The 16308-nt window shown below is 42.4% G+C and overlaps 1 protein-coding gene across 5 annotated transcripts in view; it reads right to left on the bottom strand.

The window, feature by feature from the left end:
• depdc5 (DEP domain containing 5, GATOR1 subcomplex subunit) overlaps window positions 1–16308 on the bottom strand; it is a 54148-nt gene that overhangs the window by 881 nt on the left and 36959 nt on the right. For 2 of the 5 annotated variants that reach the window (XM_088014482.1, XM_088014484.1), the window contains exons 31-42: window positions 15074–15210; window positions 14893–14992; window positions 14624–14686; window positions 12558–12664; window positions 12312–12392; window positions 7452–7584; window positions 7114–7213; window positions 5728–5961; window positions 2008–2177; window positions 1710–1881; window positions 1325–1385; window positions 27–109 (exon numbers count right to left, since the gene is read on the bottom strand). In XM_088014482.1, coding sequence (XP_087870608.1) covers window positions 27–109; window positions 1325–1385; window positions 1710–1881; window positions 2008–2177; window positions 5728–5961; window positions 7114–7213; window positions 7452–7584; window positions 12312–12392; window positions 12558–12664; window positions 14624–14686; window positions 14893–14992; window positions 15074–15210 — 1441 coding nt within the window. The remainder of the gene's footprint in view (window positions 1–26; window positions 110–1324; window positions 1386–1709; window positions 1882–2007; window positions 2178–5727; window positions 5962–7113; window positions 7214–7451; window positions 7585–12311; window positions 12393–12557; window positions 12665–14623; window positions 14687–14892; window positions 14993–15073; window positions 15211–16308) is intronic. The other 3 variants (XM_088014485.1, XM_088014483.1, XM_088014486.1) reach the window with 3 other exon arrangements.

Here is a 16308-nt window from a genome sequence, read left to right as displayed (position 1 = left end):
GGGTTTCATACTGAGATGAGACAAACCTGTAACATGGATGTACTGAGGCTTGTTCTCAGCAGGGAAATTAAAAGATGATGGTGAAAACTTGTCGTGTACAAAGCCAAACCTGGAAGGAGGAGGAGAACAAGTCATCACAGCAAGACAATGAAGACCCCAGGGTGGCTAAAGAGGGGCACGAGAGGTGCAGGGCACCCTCTGGGCCCCAGAGAATCATGTTGAGTAAATACAAAGGCAAAGGGTCAGCTTCTTTAATCAAGATATAAATGAAAAAAAAACAAAACAAAAAAAAAACACCATATAATACACTGAGCGGGTGGTCTCTGTCTCTCTCTCTCTCTCTCTCTCTCTCTTTCATCCTCTGAGCTCGGGTCCTCTACCAGAGGCCTGGGAGCTTCAGGTTCTCCTCCAGTATCTTGGCTGTGCCTAGAACTGCACACTTCTGGACTGAGATGTCTGATGTTGTTCCTGGGATCTGTTTGAGCCACTGCTCCAGTTTGGGGGTGACTGCCCCGAGGACCCCGATGACCACAGGCACCACTGTGGTCTTCACCTTCCAGGCCTTCTCCAGTTCCTCTCTGAGGCCCTGGTATTTCTCCAGTTTCTCATGCTCCTTTTTCCTGATGTTGTGGTCACTTGGTATTGCTACATCCACCACAACGGCTTTCCTCTGTTCTTTATCCACCACCACAATGTCCGGTTGGTTCACCATTACCATCTTGTCTGTCTGGATCTGGAAGTCCCACAGGATCTTAGCTCGGTCATTCTCCACCACCTTTGGGGGTGTTCCCCACTTTGATCTCGGGGCTTCCAGTCCATATTCTGCACAGATGTTCCTGTACACTATGCCCGCCACTTGGTTATGTCGTTCCATGTACGCTTTCCCTGCCAGCATCTTGCACCCTGCTGTTATGTGCTGGACTGTCTCAGAGGCCTCCTTGCACAACCTACACCTTGGGTCTTGTCTGGTGTGGTGTATATATATATATATATACACACACACACACACACACACACACACACACACACACATACACACACAATCTAATGAGATTTATTTAAAACTAATTTAAAAAAGTATAGCAGCGATTTTAAGCCAGCTGACTAGCAGTTGCCACTACTGAGAATGGACTGCAGTGGGTTGAAGAAAACCTGAGTCAATATGGCAATTTCTTTGGATTGTGTTTAAAGCATATTCAATCACAAGATGGTACGATGGGACATTATACCAATGTTTTGGTAAATCTTCAGTAGGAGGTGGTACCGGTAGCTGGTCCACATCCATCCAAAAGTAAAATGTTGATTAAAATTGAAGAGCACTGACCTGTAGAGGATGGCTTCCTGAAAGAGCTGCATCCTGTCCCAGTATGTCTCTGGTTCAAACCCTGTTGAAAACAGGAAGACCAGAGATGGACTCAGTCACACGGCAGAGGTTTGACAATGACACACACTCAGCTTCATGGGGACAATTCCCCATGAAACCTCCCAATTCTGCCCAAGAACACTGACATGGATAAAAAATTTGATCAAAATGGCCTCCAAAACCAATCAATAATCAGCTGGATAACTGGGGTCAACAAAATGACAGAGTCCATGCATCAGGACGGCCAGAATGAGTCATCAGCCCAGACTGAGTCTAAAAGTTGAGGTTACAGACCTTTTGTGTCAGGACCAGTATAATGTTTAAGAAGCTGTACTGCATTTACTACCTTCGAACAGGTTGTCGCTGCCGTTCTTCAGCAGACACTGGATGTGGAGTGGGATGAAGAGCTGGACCCTCAGTGGGTCTCCATACAGATAGGATGTCAGCGCAAAGGGGAACTCCAGAACTGGAACCAGCAGGAAACCACAGGAAGCTGCTTTCCTGTGCCAACCTTGAACCTATCGGAACAGAGTAACCTCAGAATCCACTCTGTCGATTCCAGATGGCTCACTGTCTGACAGTTCTACGGGTTTAACAAAATGACTCTTTGCATTTCCTTCATGTTCAGTTAACCGATGCGTTACCATCTCAAAAAGCACTGCAGCCGTGACAGCCATCCAGTGAAGCTTGATTTCAAAGGCAGCATTAAGAGAGAAGTTGCCATGGTAATAGCAGCTACACCATTCAGTTCGGTCGCTGCGGTTATTGATGTCCACGTCCAGTGTGACCGTTTTCTGCTCTGGGACAGTAGCAGCTGCAGGACAGATGGACAATGAGGGGCCGGGAGGTGGAGAGAAAATACAACAGGAAGTAAAAGGAGTGGAATGTGATCTGGATGGATTGAGGCGCAGACAGAGGAGAGAGATGGATGCAAAGCAGTGATCAAGAGCACAAGGCAGACATGGGGAGAAACGTACTGACCTTCCATACATGTTACTGATTTGCTGACTTTCACAGCCTCTCCACATGGGCCTCTGCATTGGACCTCTTTTTTTGGATGGAAGGTTTTCTTGTTAATCTGATTTTCTTTTCAGTTCCCAATGCTAATCAAGAATAATTACATGACTTTTTTTTCTAGGCTTTTTGTGTTTAATGATGTAAAGCACTTTGAAATGCCTTGCTGCTGAAATGTGCTATATAAATAAAATTTGATTGATTGATTGATAAAACATTTGGATATTTATAGGGTAAAACATCCAAATCTCATCACACAACTCAAAAATATGCAGATGAAATATTTGGTTGCAACACTTTCCAAAAACAGTTTCAGTATTTTAAACATAATGTGTTGTCAAATTAAGTCATAAAATCTGTATCACATAAGTGATATCCTACGATTAATTTTTCAGCATTATGTTTTGAATCATGTCTTACTGTGGGGGTGATGATAGTGACCCTCTAAGGGGAAATAAAGATTACAGCTACTGTATTCACTTCAGTGGAAGTGAAGAGGATAAAATTCCTGGATTCCCCAAACTGACCGACACACACAGGAAAGTTCAGCCATGGGTTACACACAGGATTTTGCAAAGGGGCCTATATGGTACTCAAATAATCCCACATTGGGCCCATATGAGTATGTTACCTGGGATGCTATTAATCTTCTAAATGTAGTCATAAAAAGTGGCCACAAACCAACACTGAAAACACATTTCTATTGTAAAAGTATGTAAATCTTTGTCTATGTTCTGCTAATGTCAAAAGAACACAACTACTGTGTTTAGATTAAATAAGATATTTAACTAAAATCACATCTGAATAGTTCATGAAATGAGTCATTAGCGTCATCCATCAGAGGAGACGTTGCTGTCTCATTCAGGCGTTGGAGCGCTATGCATGCGGCATTTTGGGAAATTGTAGTCAGTGAATTTACAGAAGAGCTATGGATTCAACATGTTCAAATGACACATAACTTTTTAAGATCGGTGTGATTCTGTGAGAGTTCTGGCTCCACCAGAACTCTCACAGAATCTCTGAAAAAAACAAAAACAAGCCATCTTCCTCCTACGACTTCCTGCTGTCTTCTTCGTGGTTTTTGCCAGTAGTAACAGCCAGTTGTTGTTCATGTGACTCGTGATGCAAAAAAGTGTTTCCATTGTAGTTCTGCAAAATACACCTACTTCAATATGGCTGAAAAGCACCTCATCCTAGTGCAAAAAACTTTTTATTGAAAAATGTGAGATTTTCTTTTAATTAGCATGTTTCCATTAAGCAAATTTGCTTTTGGAATTTCAATTTTCACAATTTTATCATTCTCTTTAAAAATAATAAATATCCAGGCTCCTTTCTATTATAATCTGATTGTATTCAGTTTCTGTGCAATGGATTTTTTTATGACTTTTTTTTATTATCAGATGTTTTAACTAAGCTAAAACATATAATGTTAAAATTCAATGAGAATAATCTGAAATGGAATTATCACATAGAAGGTGATAAGCAACACAAGGGAAATGTTCCAGTGTGAGGCAAAAGCTGTAAATGGACAGATTAAGTCAGATTAAGCTGAAGCAGAAACACCTCTAGGATTAATGAGTGTTTTGAGTCGAAACAAAGGAAAGCAGCAGCTGAAGACATTGTACACCACAGCACTACTGACCCACAGCCACCAACACCACAGCATGCACCCAACCCCACATCACTACAACTGGACCACCTTCACAGCCACCAGTTCACATGCACTGGTCTGACTGTGTAGAGGGGAATTTAATCGCATCAGTGATTTGGCCCTCTATCACTACTGCTACTGCATGCAGGAGACGAACACCAGCTGCTTAATGCAGATCTGCAGCCTGCTGTGAGGAGAGCTGAACCCTGGATCTGTGTGTCACACAAGACGGATAATGATGCTGAAAACGTTACACAGAGTTGGTGGTGGGGTTATTAAATGTTAGGTGGAGGAACATTTCTGGATTAACAGAAACTTGGTGGTTTGTACATGTAGATCTCACTGTTGTCAGTTTGGGCAACATATTCAGTCTGAAAACATATTGAGGACATTAACATTTATTGGAAAAATGTGATCAAACAGAGTTGAACTTCTGAGCTGGATGTGATGTAGCCAGAGCGTTGGCTCGGTGCCTTTTTGGTGCATTTCGGCTCACATTGGATTGTAAGGCTGATCAAGTTGGAACATTCTATAGAAAAACTGACAGTGACTCATAGTGGTGCAAAAACATAAAGGCTGCTACCAAATAATACTGTCACTAAAGGGTCACCATTATGTGTTTTCAAGCAACATAGTGCCATTTTATAGCACAATCACGTAACTATGTTACCTCCAGTAAAAATGCTACATACATCAAATATGACTTCAAAGAAGTTTACTTCTTTCAAGAGGTGAACATCTTGAAATTGTGCCTCTGCCACTTTAAGAAACTCCTGCTCTTTCTGAAACTCTGCCTTCAGGAAGTCATCACAACATGGCTCCTCTATTAACCCTTCAACAAAGTTTTTACCAGCGTAGCTTCTATAATGAGCTCAGCAGATGCACAGTTCCACCAGGTGTTAGCAGTTAGCAAACATCGGAGCAGCCCATGGGGGAGGGCTGCTCCGTCAGGCAGAAGCTCTGAAGCTTGGAAACTGCAGGTCTGAGGAAGAGCTGCGCCTCAGAGGCGGTGCTCCAGCCAGGCATTTTGCACAGCTGAGTGGTTGCCATGGAGATCAAAGGATTTCTCAAACATGCATGAAAAAAAAATCAAGGCAACACTCCAGGTATGTTTTTGATGAGGGAACATTATAACATGATGTAAGCTAAAAAAACAAGTACATTTTATGTCTTATATATGAGGTAAAATGCTGAGGTCTATGTATAAAAATAACAAATGTTATGGACATTTGTCATTACAACTATAACAACCCTTCCTAAGACTAAATGGTGGTCTACATTAAAATAACTGATCATGTGAAACGAGGTCCTCCATCATCATAATCTCACTCTGACCCACATCTAGAATAGAAGAAGAAATGCAGGAGGTAATTTGAGCCCTGCATGGTTTTTCTTGGTGAATCTTGCCACAAACTGAAAAGACTGAGATTTTTTCTTTAGATCAGAGAATTGGAGTGTGGAAGTCAGAGGGCTCACTAGAGAATGCAGAGCAGGTGAACTACAATAACTCATAAATAAATAGGTGAGATAGTAAAAGAGCTGGATTTCTCATCAGGGTTTCCTGCAGTGTGTGCGCCCTCTGGCTCCGTGTGACCCGGGCCATTCCCCACAGCAGGCTGTCCAGACCCACATGAGGCTGGATGGGAATGAGGCGTCGTGTTCCTGGCAGTGTGGGCTGGGAGGAGTGGGCTGGGTATACCTAGCAGTGCAGCGGCCTGGCTGCGTCCCCCAAAGCTGCGGCTGAAGGAGCTGTGCCTACTTGCGTATGAGGCGGGCCGGCTGGGCAGCCAGGGCAAGAGGAAGGCGGGCAGGTCGCATGGCCGCCGCTCCTCCAACACAAAAGCCACTTCAAACCACTTTCTCTGGAAAAGGGCAAAATCCTCCAAGGCTGCAGTGGACCAGCCGCCAGCAGCCTGCAGCTGGGAATTGAGGCCTGCAGTGACAAACCTCTACATGAACGTCATGGTGCAGAGAAGCAAGGCATGGAAATCTATGGAGCTTAAACTGTGTCATAATTCACAAATGCACAGGACGGGATCCACACTAGTATTTTTGATGCAAACACAAATATATCTTGATTTTCGAGATGCTTCTGGCCTGTGAGTTTCGCTGCATTTGTGTGTGAATTTTGAGACTCCACTGACATCTCAATTAACAAATAAATGGTCCATCTGATTGGGTGATCAGCAACCAATCAGATAGCTTCCTTGTTTCAAACAATCATATGAACTGACCCCCATGTTGGGGTAACCTATGTGTCAGCCAATCACACTATCCCATTCCAACAGCACCGTAGCCATGACAACGCACAGTTTAGACCTCAGCCTGGTTTCTGGAAGCAACAGAGGAGCGGTAAGTGAAATATCTATCTATTAGCTATTATCTCCATGTTATCATTATTAATGTTAATCGATTTAATTGTGCAACTATAATCACAAGCTAGCGATCTAACCCCCCCCACCCACCCAAGTCCTATATTAGCACATCAGCAGAGCTCTAGTGAGTAAGCTGTGCTACCTAGCTATGCTAGTGCTTCTGCGTGCTAATAGCATCAGGCTAGTGTCTTTCTATATAGTTGAATTTATTCAAGATAATAATGGCATTTGTATATTGTGAATTGCTATAAAGCCCTGGTCCTTAAATGATAAATTATTATAGCAGTGTAATAAATCACTCAAGTCACACTTTTCAGAAACACAAAGTGCTGTTTTTCCAGAAGCCAGGCTGAGGTCAAACTGTCGGTGCGTCATCATGGCTACAGTGCTGTTAATGTGATTGGCTGAAACAAGGAAGCTACTTGATTGGTTGCTGGTCATCCAAACAGATAGATCATTTATTTGTGGATTGAGATGTCAGGGGAGTCTCAAAATTCACACACAGATGCAGTGCAATTCATAGGCCAGAAGCAGCTTACAAATCAAGCTGCTTCTGTATATATGGATCAGAAATACAAGGGTGAATATCATCCTGTGCATTTGTGAATCTTTTGCATTTGTGAATTATGAGACAGTTTTAGCTCCATAGAAATCCCATCCAGACAGGAGCTGTGCTTCCCTTGTGGCTAAGCTGGGTTAAAGTCGTGTACCTTCTTTTTCTCCTACTATCCTGTAGAAGTAGAAGCCATAGACGAACGTGCGCATGGCGTCTCCAGAAGCGTGGGCCACCACTCCTTCATCCAGCATTTTCTTCACAAAACAAAGCAGAGAGCACTGAACATCATCATAAGCTTAAAATGCTTTCACATTTAAAATGACTCTAAAGAAGTTTTTAGTAAACCTGCACCAGTTTATCAATTTCTGCAACAACCCACATCTGCATTCATAAATTCATCCTGAAGTTTCCTGTTAGCATCATGCACGCCATGCCTGCAAACCTTCCCTTGTGCTCATTTACTAAAGGGAGCACTTGCTGTTTCACTGTTACCTGCATGATGTCCACAGCCATGCCTTGTGTGGCCACGCCCTCCACATTGTTGACCAGCCAATGAACAACTTCAGCACTTATAAAGCAGTTGAGTGGGAGGCCTTTCTGCTCTGGGAGCAGCTGCACACCGGTCCTAAAGCGCCCAGCAGGAAACACACACACACACACACACACACAGAACAGATAACTAGGGGTGGGACCACACCAATATAAATGTTTCCCCTCCTTTGTCAAAAATAACTAATCTTAGTGACATTGCTTTGACACAATCTGAACTGTTGACTTTGATTATTGTTTACTATTTTTTAACTACTTTGTTTATTGATTTCAGTCATATTTGAATTATATGATTGTGTACAGCATTTTAAGTCTTGTGGGTGTTTAAAGTGCTCTATAAATAAAATTGGTATGCTAAATATACTGGCACGATAAACTGAATACAACTGCACTTGATTGAACTGGGATGGGTTTTTTTTTAAAATGTTTTTTGGTCTAGTAGTCTTTATTTGAAAGTGCTATGATAGGAAAGTAGTGTAATGAGAGAGAGGGAAAACATGCGACAAAGGTCACCAGGCCAGGAATCAAACCTGCGACGGCCGCATCGAGGACCAAGGCCTCCTTATGCGAGCTGTGTCCTAACCCTGCACCATCACAGCGCCGAACTGGAATGTATAATATATATATATATATATATATATATATATATATATATATATATATGTCCAAGAAAGAGTCTCGGGTATGAAAAACTGGACAGCACCAGGGCCTGACATGATCCATGCCTACTGGCTAAAGAAACTCACTGCCCTCCATGAGCGACTGGCAGCTCAACTGAACCAGCTGCTACAGAATGGGACTCACCCTGAATGGTTAACTGAAGGGCGCACAATCCTGATCCAGAAGGATCCCTCAAAGGGTTCAGTCCCATCCAACTATCGGCCAATAACCTGTCTCTCTACAACATGGAAGCTCATGTCAGGCATCATAGCGGCTAAGATAAGCGGACACATGGATAAATACATGAGCACGGCACAGAAGGGCATCGGCATAAATAGTAGAGGAGCCAAACACCAACTCCTTGTAGACCACACAGTCGCCCGAGACTGCAAAACCCGACACACCAACCTGTGCACCGCTTGGATTGATTACAAGAAAGCCTATGACTCAATGCCACACACCTGGATCATTGAATGCTTAGAGATGTACAACATCAACAGGACTCTAAGAGCCTTCATTGCAAACTCGATGGGGCTGTGGAAAACCACCCTTGAAGCCAACTGCAAACCGCTTGCACAAGTGTCCATCAAATGTGGCATATACCAAGGAGATGCTCTGTCCCCACTGCTGTTCTGCATAGGCCTGAACCCCCTCAGCCAAATCATCAACAAGACTGGCTACGGATACCGACTTAAGAATGGGGCCACAATCAGTCACCTCCTCTACATGGATGACATCAAGCTGTACGCCAAGAGCGAGCGAGACATCGACTCACTGATCCACACCACCAGGATCTACAGCACTGACATTGGGATGTCATTCGGACTAGAGAAGTGTGGCCGGATGGTTACAAAGAGAGGGAAGGTCGTCCGCACAGAAGGGGTCTCACTCCCAGAGGGAACGATAGCAGACATAGAGCACAGCTACAAGTACCTGGGAATACCACAAGCAAATGGCAACCTCGATGAGGTCACAAGGAAAGGAGCCACAGCCAAATACCTCCAACGAATAAGGCAAGTCCTGAGAAGCCAGCTCAATGGCAAGAACAAGATCCGTGCAATAAACAGCTATGCCTTACCAGTAATCAGATACCCTGCCGGAATAATTAGCTGGCCAATGGAAGAGATGAAGGCCACGGATGTTAAGACTCGGAAGCTACTAACCATGCATGGAGGGTTCCACCCCAAATCCAGCACCCTGAGACTGTACACGAGCCGTAAGGAAGGAGGCAGAGGACTAGTGAGTGTGAGAGCCACTGTCCAGGATGAAACATCCAAGATCCATAAATACATCAAGGACAAAGCCTCAACGGACGATGTGCTCAGCGAATGTCTCAGGCAATGGGGAACAGAGGACGAGGTGCTGGAGGAACCATCATGGGAAGACAAGCCCCTACATGGGATGTACCACCGACAAATAACTGAAGTGGCTGATATCAGGAAATCCTACCAATGGCTGGAGAAAGCTGGACTCAAGGACAGCACGGAGGCCCTCATCCTGGCCGCCCAGGAACAGGCACTAAACACCAGAGCAATAGAAGCTCAGATCTACCACACCAGACAAGACCCAAGGTGTAGGTTGTGCAAGGAGGCCTCTGAGACAGTCCAGCACATAACAGCAGGGTGCAAGATGCTGGCAGGGAAAGCGTACATGGAACGACATAACCAAGTGGCGGGCATAGTGTACAGGAACATCTGTGCAGAATATGGACTGGAAGCACCGAGGTCAAAATGGGGGACACCCCCAAAGGTGGTGGAGAATGACCGAGCTAAGATCCTGTGGGACTTCCAGATCCAGACAGACAAGATGGTAATGTCGAACCAACCGGACATTGTGGTGGTGGATAAAGAACAGAGGAAAGCCGTTGTGGTGGATGTAGCAATACCAAGTGACCACAACATCAGGAAAAAGGAGCATGAGAAACTGGAGAAATACCAGGGCCTCAGAGAGGAACTGGAGAAGGCCTGGAAGGTGAAGACCACAGTGGTGCCTGTGGTCATCGGGGCCCTCGGGGCAGTCACCCCCAAACTGGAGCAGTGGCTCAAACAGATCCCAGGAACAACATCAGACATCTCAGTCCAGAAATGTGCAGTTCTAGGCACAGCCAAGATACTGCGCAGAACCCTCAAGCTCCCAGGCCTCTGGTAGAGGACCCGAGCTCAGAGGATGAAAGAGACCACCCACGGAGGGTGAGAGGGGAATTTTTTATTTTTTTATATATAACATAAAAAACTGTCTGTCTTATGGTTATATTTAAGACCTCTGATTGGTTGTCTACTCAACCAATTTCCCCTTGAGGATCAATTAAGTCTATTCTATTCTATAATTTTGCACTGGACAAATACAAGTTGATAAAATGAGCACACAGTTACAGAACAATCTTCCCTGAATATGCCTGACATCTCCATATGTCCCTTTAAAACAGCCATTATGATGGCTGAGTCAGAGCAGACGACAGATGACATAAATTTATGGAAATATTGCACTTTCTGCTATAATGGTGTGATGTAGTCTGGTGTTGGAGTTTATCATTTAAGGTCATCTTTCTCTAGAGGAGGAACACTATATTAGCCAGAAGATAACCACTATAGCTGCTGTGTGTGCATGCGTGTGTGTGTGTTTGGGGGTCTGCAGCAAAAAGCATCTGACCAAACAGCTGAAGAAGAAAGGAAAGAACAAACACATTCCCTATTCTGACATCAGAATAGAAATTGAAGTCTGGAAATTGCTGGGTTTCAGACACATGACCTGGAATACGCATGAAATTCAGATAGACGTCTGGAAGTGGATTTCTCCGGTTGAAAACAGAGCAAATTGGATCACAGCAAGTGATCCAACGATAATGCCGTAAATGGGCTGGAACAGACCTGGTTCCTCTTGAAAATAAGATCTAGATCTCAACAGGGTTTATCTGGTTAAATAAAGGATTCAAAAAAGGTATCTTGAAAAAATACACATATATTTATGATATGTAAAAATGACTTCTCTTATAATCTTGAGGATTTGCGACATTAAGGGAGCTGCAGACCTCATATTATATGATGAACCAGAAGAAAGTTTACAAAAGCCTGGAGAATACAATCATTTAGTTTCAGATTGGGTCAAGTATTTAGGATCAAAAGAAGAATTAAATGACTGTCGAGTTGTTTGCCGGGTAAGAAGTGAGTTGTGCTATTTTCAGTAATTAGTCTATGATAACGATGCTATCGTTAACAACAAGCTAACCCATGTTATTTCTATCCGCTTGGATTGTAGATAATTTATTTAGCTTCTGTAAACATAAATTCATGTTGGAGTTGTATGTTAATATTGAGTCGCTGTAGGATGCTGGATTCAGGTCCAATGTAAGTCAATCATTCACAGCGATCTACAGAAAGCCCATGTTTGTGTCTGGCCACGAATATGGTTCGTGGCCAGACACGAAGCATGTGGGGGAATAGTCACAGCTCACTGTGACTGCATGGCTGGGTAGATTATATTTAATTTATTTTGCTTTTTTTTAGCTTGAAAATCCCACCGAATAAACATATTTTCTGTCTGGTACTTGGCACTGAGTTAGCTGCTAACAACACTGTCAGGACAACCAAGCTAGGGCTTAAAAATAATATATCTTGCCTTACATATGAATGTTTGTCTTTCTAAGTAACTGTCCAATAAAATTTAAATACAGTTTAAACGATGCGATCGTTACCTGTTTGAAAGTGGCGCCGCAAACTCTGGCATTTAGTTTTCACACCCCCTAATTTTAGCCATAGATTGTTGATCCACTTTTCGGTATGTTTTTTAAAATTAACTCCCTTGTGACCAACTCCCTTCAAAACACAACAATAACGTTTATCTTTCTCTCTATTAGAACGGTTGGAACAACCGTACAGGACTCAGACTTTGGGCATTTTGATGCTGGATCAACAGAAGTAAATGGCTGCAATTACTTGCCTTCCATCTGCATTGGGTGACGTTGATACTACGTCATCTGAAACCCACCGATATTAATATTTTTTTCTGGCTCTTATTTTCTTTTTCCATACTTTTCCAGATCAAGGCAATGCTCCAGTCAAATTCCATACTTGTTCAGATTCCATAGTAACCCAGTGATTAAAGCAACTCTGCAGTGAATCACTCCAAACACAACTTCAATCTTACGTGGGATGTTTGATGGCCTCCAGGATCTCCATCAGCGTTGATGAGGAGGACAGACAGAGAGCCCCGGCTGCTGATTGGCCACTGTGGAGAGACCAGCACTTAGCACTGAGCAACACTTCTTCACACTGAGATCTCCAGTTCCTGTGTATTTCACTATCTGAGACACCATACACATAGCAAACAGAATTCAAGTTTTAAACATTTAGAAGATATGAGGAGTTTGACCAGGCTGTAAAGCCGCCTGACCTGGTGTCTGTGGTGCTGTTTGCAGCTTCTCCTGCAGGGGTCGCTGCTCCAGCTCCCACCCCCGCCTGGACTCCTTTCTCTGCTGGCTCACAGGTTTCCACAGGCAGCTACACAATTACAGACACTTTTATTAATTAATGCATTTATTCTGGGAGAACATCTAAAGCTTATTTTTCTGACTGTAACATTTCCTCACTCACATCTAAACACATTTTCTGATGATTAAACTGAAGTTCTAACTAAGTAAGAAATTTTACTTGGCTTAGACTTGTCATAATAAAGCAAAAACACATTCTAAAAGATCAATAAAAGTTTTACTTTAATGAACATTTACTGAAACCAGAAGACATTTTAAATATCCAAAATAAAAGAAAACATCAAAAATAACAAATAAAATGAGTTAGTTGAGACCAAAGCATCAGACTGAAGATTTTATCATCCAGTTTTTGATAGAAAGAGAGAAAAGAGAAAAACAACAAATTATGCAAAGGGAAATTATTGAGCTTGTTTTAATTTATCATGCAGTTAATTGATTATTGCAACAGGACATCTTGGTTTAACTGACAGAATACTATACTTCTCTAAAGCTGTTACCTGGTTGCCTCACAAACATTCAACAAGCTTTTAAAACAAGACTTTTCATTACTGAACAGCAACATTACTCCAACACACAGTCCAATTCAGCTTCCACCCCAACACACACACACAAACACACACACGCATCTAACAATGACAAGGTTTCACTACAAAGAGAACACAAGAGAACAGGGAAATAGTAGTTCTGATTTGTGGTGAAAGATATGCTCCAATAGCTACTAATAATAAGATAAAGGTGAATTTTAGGGGAAGGAGAATTACCATTATGTGCAAGAGGACATTTAAATCCAAAATACAGCAGAAAAATGTCCTTCTAAAATCTGTAAAACAAATTCTACATGCTACCATTCTTTCTAATGTTATGAGACAAATAGCTAATTTCTAATCTTTATCTTCATTCAGCCTGATAATTCCCTCAGTGCAGTTTACACAAATCACAGTCTTTCTAAAGATTTATGGCCTGATTAATAATGACATGATTAATCAGTTCACTTTGAATTGTGAACAGCTATTCAAAGTGCTACACAGTTTCTTAGGTCTGGACTTTGATTAGGCCACTCTAATATAAGTATGCTCTGATCTAAACTGTTCCAGTCTCCTCGGTCTGAAGTGTTTTGCAGCTTTTAAGAGGTTTTCTCTAAGAACTGTCATTTATTTAAATCAATCCATCTTCCCGTAAGCTTTCACCTGTCTCTCTAACCCTGCTGACTTAAGCAACCCCACAGCATGATGCTGTCAACACCTTGAGTCACTCTGCCACACAGTGTATAGCATCTTGGCAAAAAGTTAAATTTTGTTCTTCCACAGATATATGGTGCACCCAATCTGGATTGTGGTAAATGGAAACATCACTGTTCCACTTAGTTAAAACTTAATTCAATTCAATTTGGTTTCATAACTCACATTGTTCAAGTATCTTCAAAAAGTCGTTGTAGATGATGATGATACTGAGGGTAGGAAGGATCTCCAGTAGCAGTCAGTTTTGCAACAAATCTGAAGACTGTTGCTGTATGACAGCATCATGCTAACAGCTCAGTATCCTGGCAGCAGAAACAATATTCCATAGTAATGTCCTGAATGAGACCATCAGCTGGCCTGCACTGTTAATCCACCTAAGTTCCTTTTGCCACTCCTCTTTAAATCTTTGTCTGTTTACTCTTTTTTTTTTTGATAAACTGAAAATACACATTCCACTAATCCGTTTATACCCCATTTTAATTTTCTTTTATCTGGTAAAAACCAAAGCAACCAGCTGTTTGATGTATGACAAAACAAGAAAATGAGACTAGAAAATGGAGAATGGAGGCTTTTCTACTTGGCACTATAACACATTTGGCACTGAAAACTTGAAAGGTTGCTGATCAGCAGGAGTCAGTCGAGCAATAACAAAGCATTAGTATGAAGAGAAGCAACACATAACACATAGCAACCAAACAGCTCCAGAAACACCCAGGGATCCAGTTACTGACCTGAGAGTGATAGATGTAGGAGGAGCGAGGGCTACGTATAAAATCCAAAACAAAGGCAGCGTCCTGTCAGCATACAGGAAGAGCATAACCCACAATCAAATACCCGAAGCCCAGCAACAAGAGCAGAACAGATGCAGAAAGACATGAGCAAAAGCCCCACATTCAAACACAAGCAAAGGACAGCTACTTGATCCCAGGACATGATCTTGATTAAATACAATTCTGATTTCTCTGTAGAAGCCTGAAGCATTCAGAGAAGAAATGCTCACCTTACGGGGACTGTCTACATATGTAGGAGCTATGGCAATGCCAGACAGATCGCTCACAGCAGGGACAGCCTTGGACTGCTGCTGTTGCTCCTCCAGGGTCCTGAAGGAAAACAGGGAAATAATCCAGAGGAGAGAAAGATGTATGCTTTCAGATTTACTTCAGCACCCCAGCAATACTTACTTCTGGTTCTGCTCCATCTCCAGCAAAGCTGTCAGAGCTGAAGTGCCCCTCTTTCCTTGTGGAGGTGCCACAGTCTCAGGTGGGTAGGGTGGGATAGGACTGGTGACCTGCAGTCCTTTCATGGGGGTGCCCTTCTGCTACAGCAGAGATACAATCAGCAGGGTTTCCCCTAGTGTATTATAAGCATGGTGGGCCACCAGGCTTTACTTGTGCCACCACCAGGCTAAGTAATTCTTATTTAAGTTTTTTTTTTTTTTTTAATGTTTGCATTTTTAAAAGATTTTATAACACATAATTATCAAGAGATATTTTCAAATTTCCTGTCGGCTTTAAACATTTTTTAACTCAAAAACACAACTGGATGAATGACAGCCCTAGCACCCAACCACCAGGCTTAGCAAGTTTTCTGGGGGAAACCTTGAATCAGGAAAAGAGACGGAAAACAGACTGTCCTGCTTTTAAAGATCATCAATTGCAGGAGGAACTCTCTTCTAGCCGGTAGAGCTGGAGAAGAAGCTCAAGCTGTACATTATAAATATAGCGCTGTTTGGTAACACACCACCAGAATATAACAGTACCAAGGCTGCAACTAACCATTATTGTAGTAATCAATTATTCTGACAATTGATCAGATAAAAAAAAACTGGCACAATTTTCGGTAACACTTTATTTGACGGGGTGTGAATAAGACTGTCATAACACTATCATAAACACTATCATAAACATAACATTACACCTGTCATGAACATGAGGAAGTCTTCATGACACTTTATGACTGTTGTCATAACCTAGACAAAATTGTCTTAGTTATGACATCTTGACATTAACCAAGAAATCATGATCTGACATAAATTTGTTATAAAAGTATGACCGATTAAACTTTAAAAATGACATAGCTTTATGTGGTAATATTTTACTGCTCTGCCATTTTGCTTAGTCTTATATTTCTTGATTTAACTGATCCTAAAGTTTTACAGCAAGACATCTACAAAGCACTTATGAACTTAGCATTTGAAACATTATTTAAGGCTGTTTTAAGTAGTGCAATGTACCATCTCCACCAGTGAGAGGCAGCAGTGCACGAACAGCCGTGCAGTGTGTTGGTGAAGAAGAAATCTTCTATATTGTGGGGCCCATTGACATAATATAAGAGTAGGCCCCGCATTGGCTGCTCCGGTGCAGGAAATATGGCGGCCATCTTGGAGCGGTCGTCCCTCCTACTTTGCTCAACCAAA

Source organism: Poecilia mexicana, unplaced genomic scaffold (genome assembly GCF_051168715.1).
Source record: "Poecilia mexicana isolate PSO_F unplaced genomic scaffold, ASM5116871v1 scaffold_17, whole genome shotgun sequence".
NCBI classification, from domain to species: domain Eukaryota; kingdom Metazoa; phylum Chordata; class Actinopteri; order Cyprinodontiformes; family Poeciliidae; genus Poecilia; species Poecilia mexicana.
This window is presented reverse-complemented; position numbering and strand designations above follow the sequence as displayed.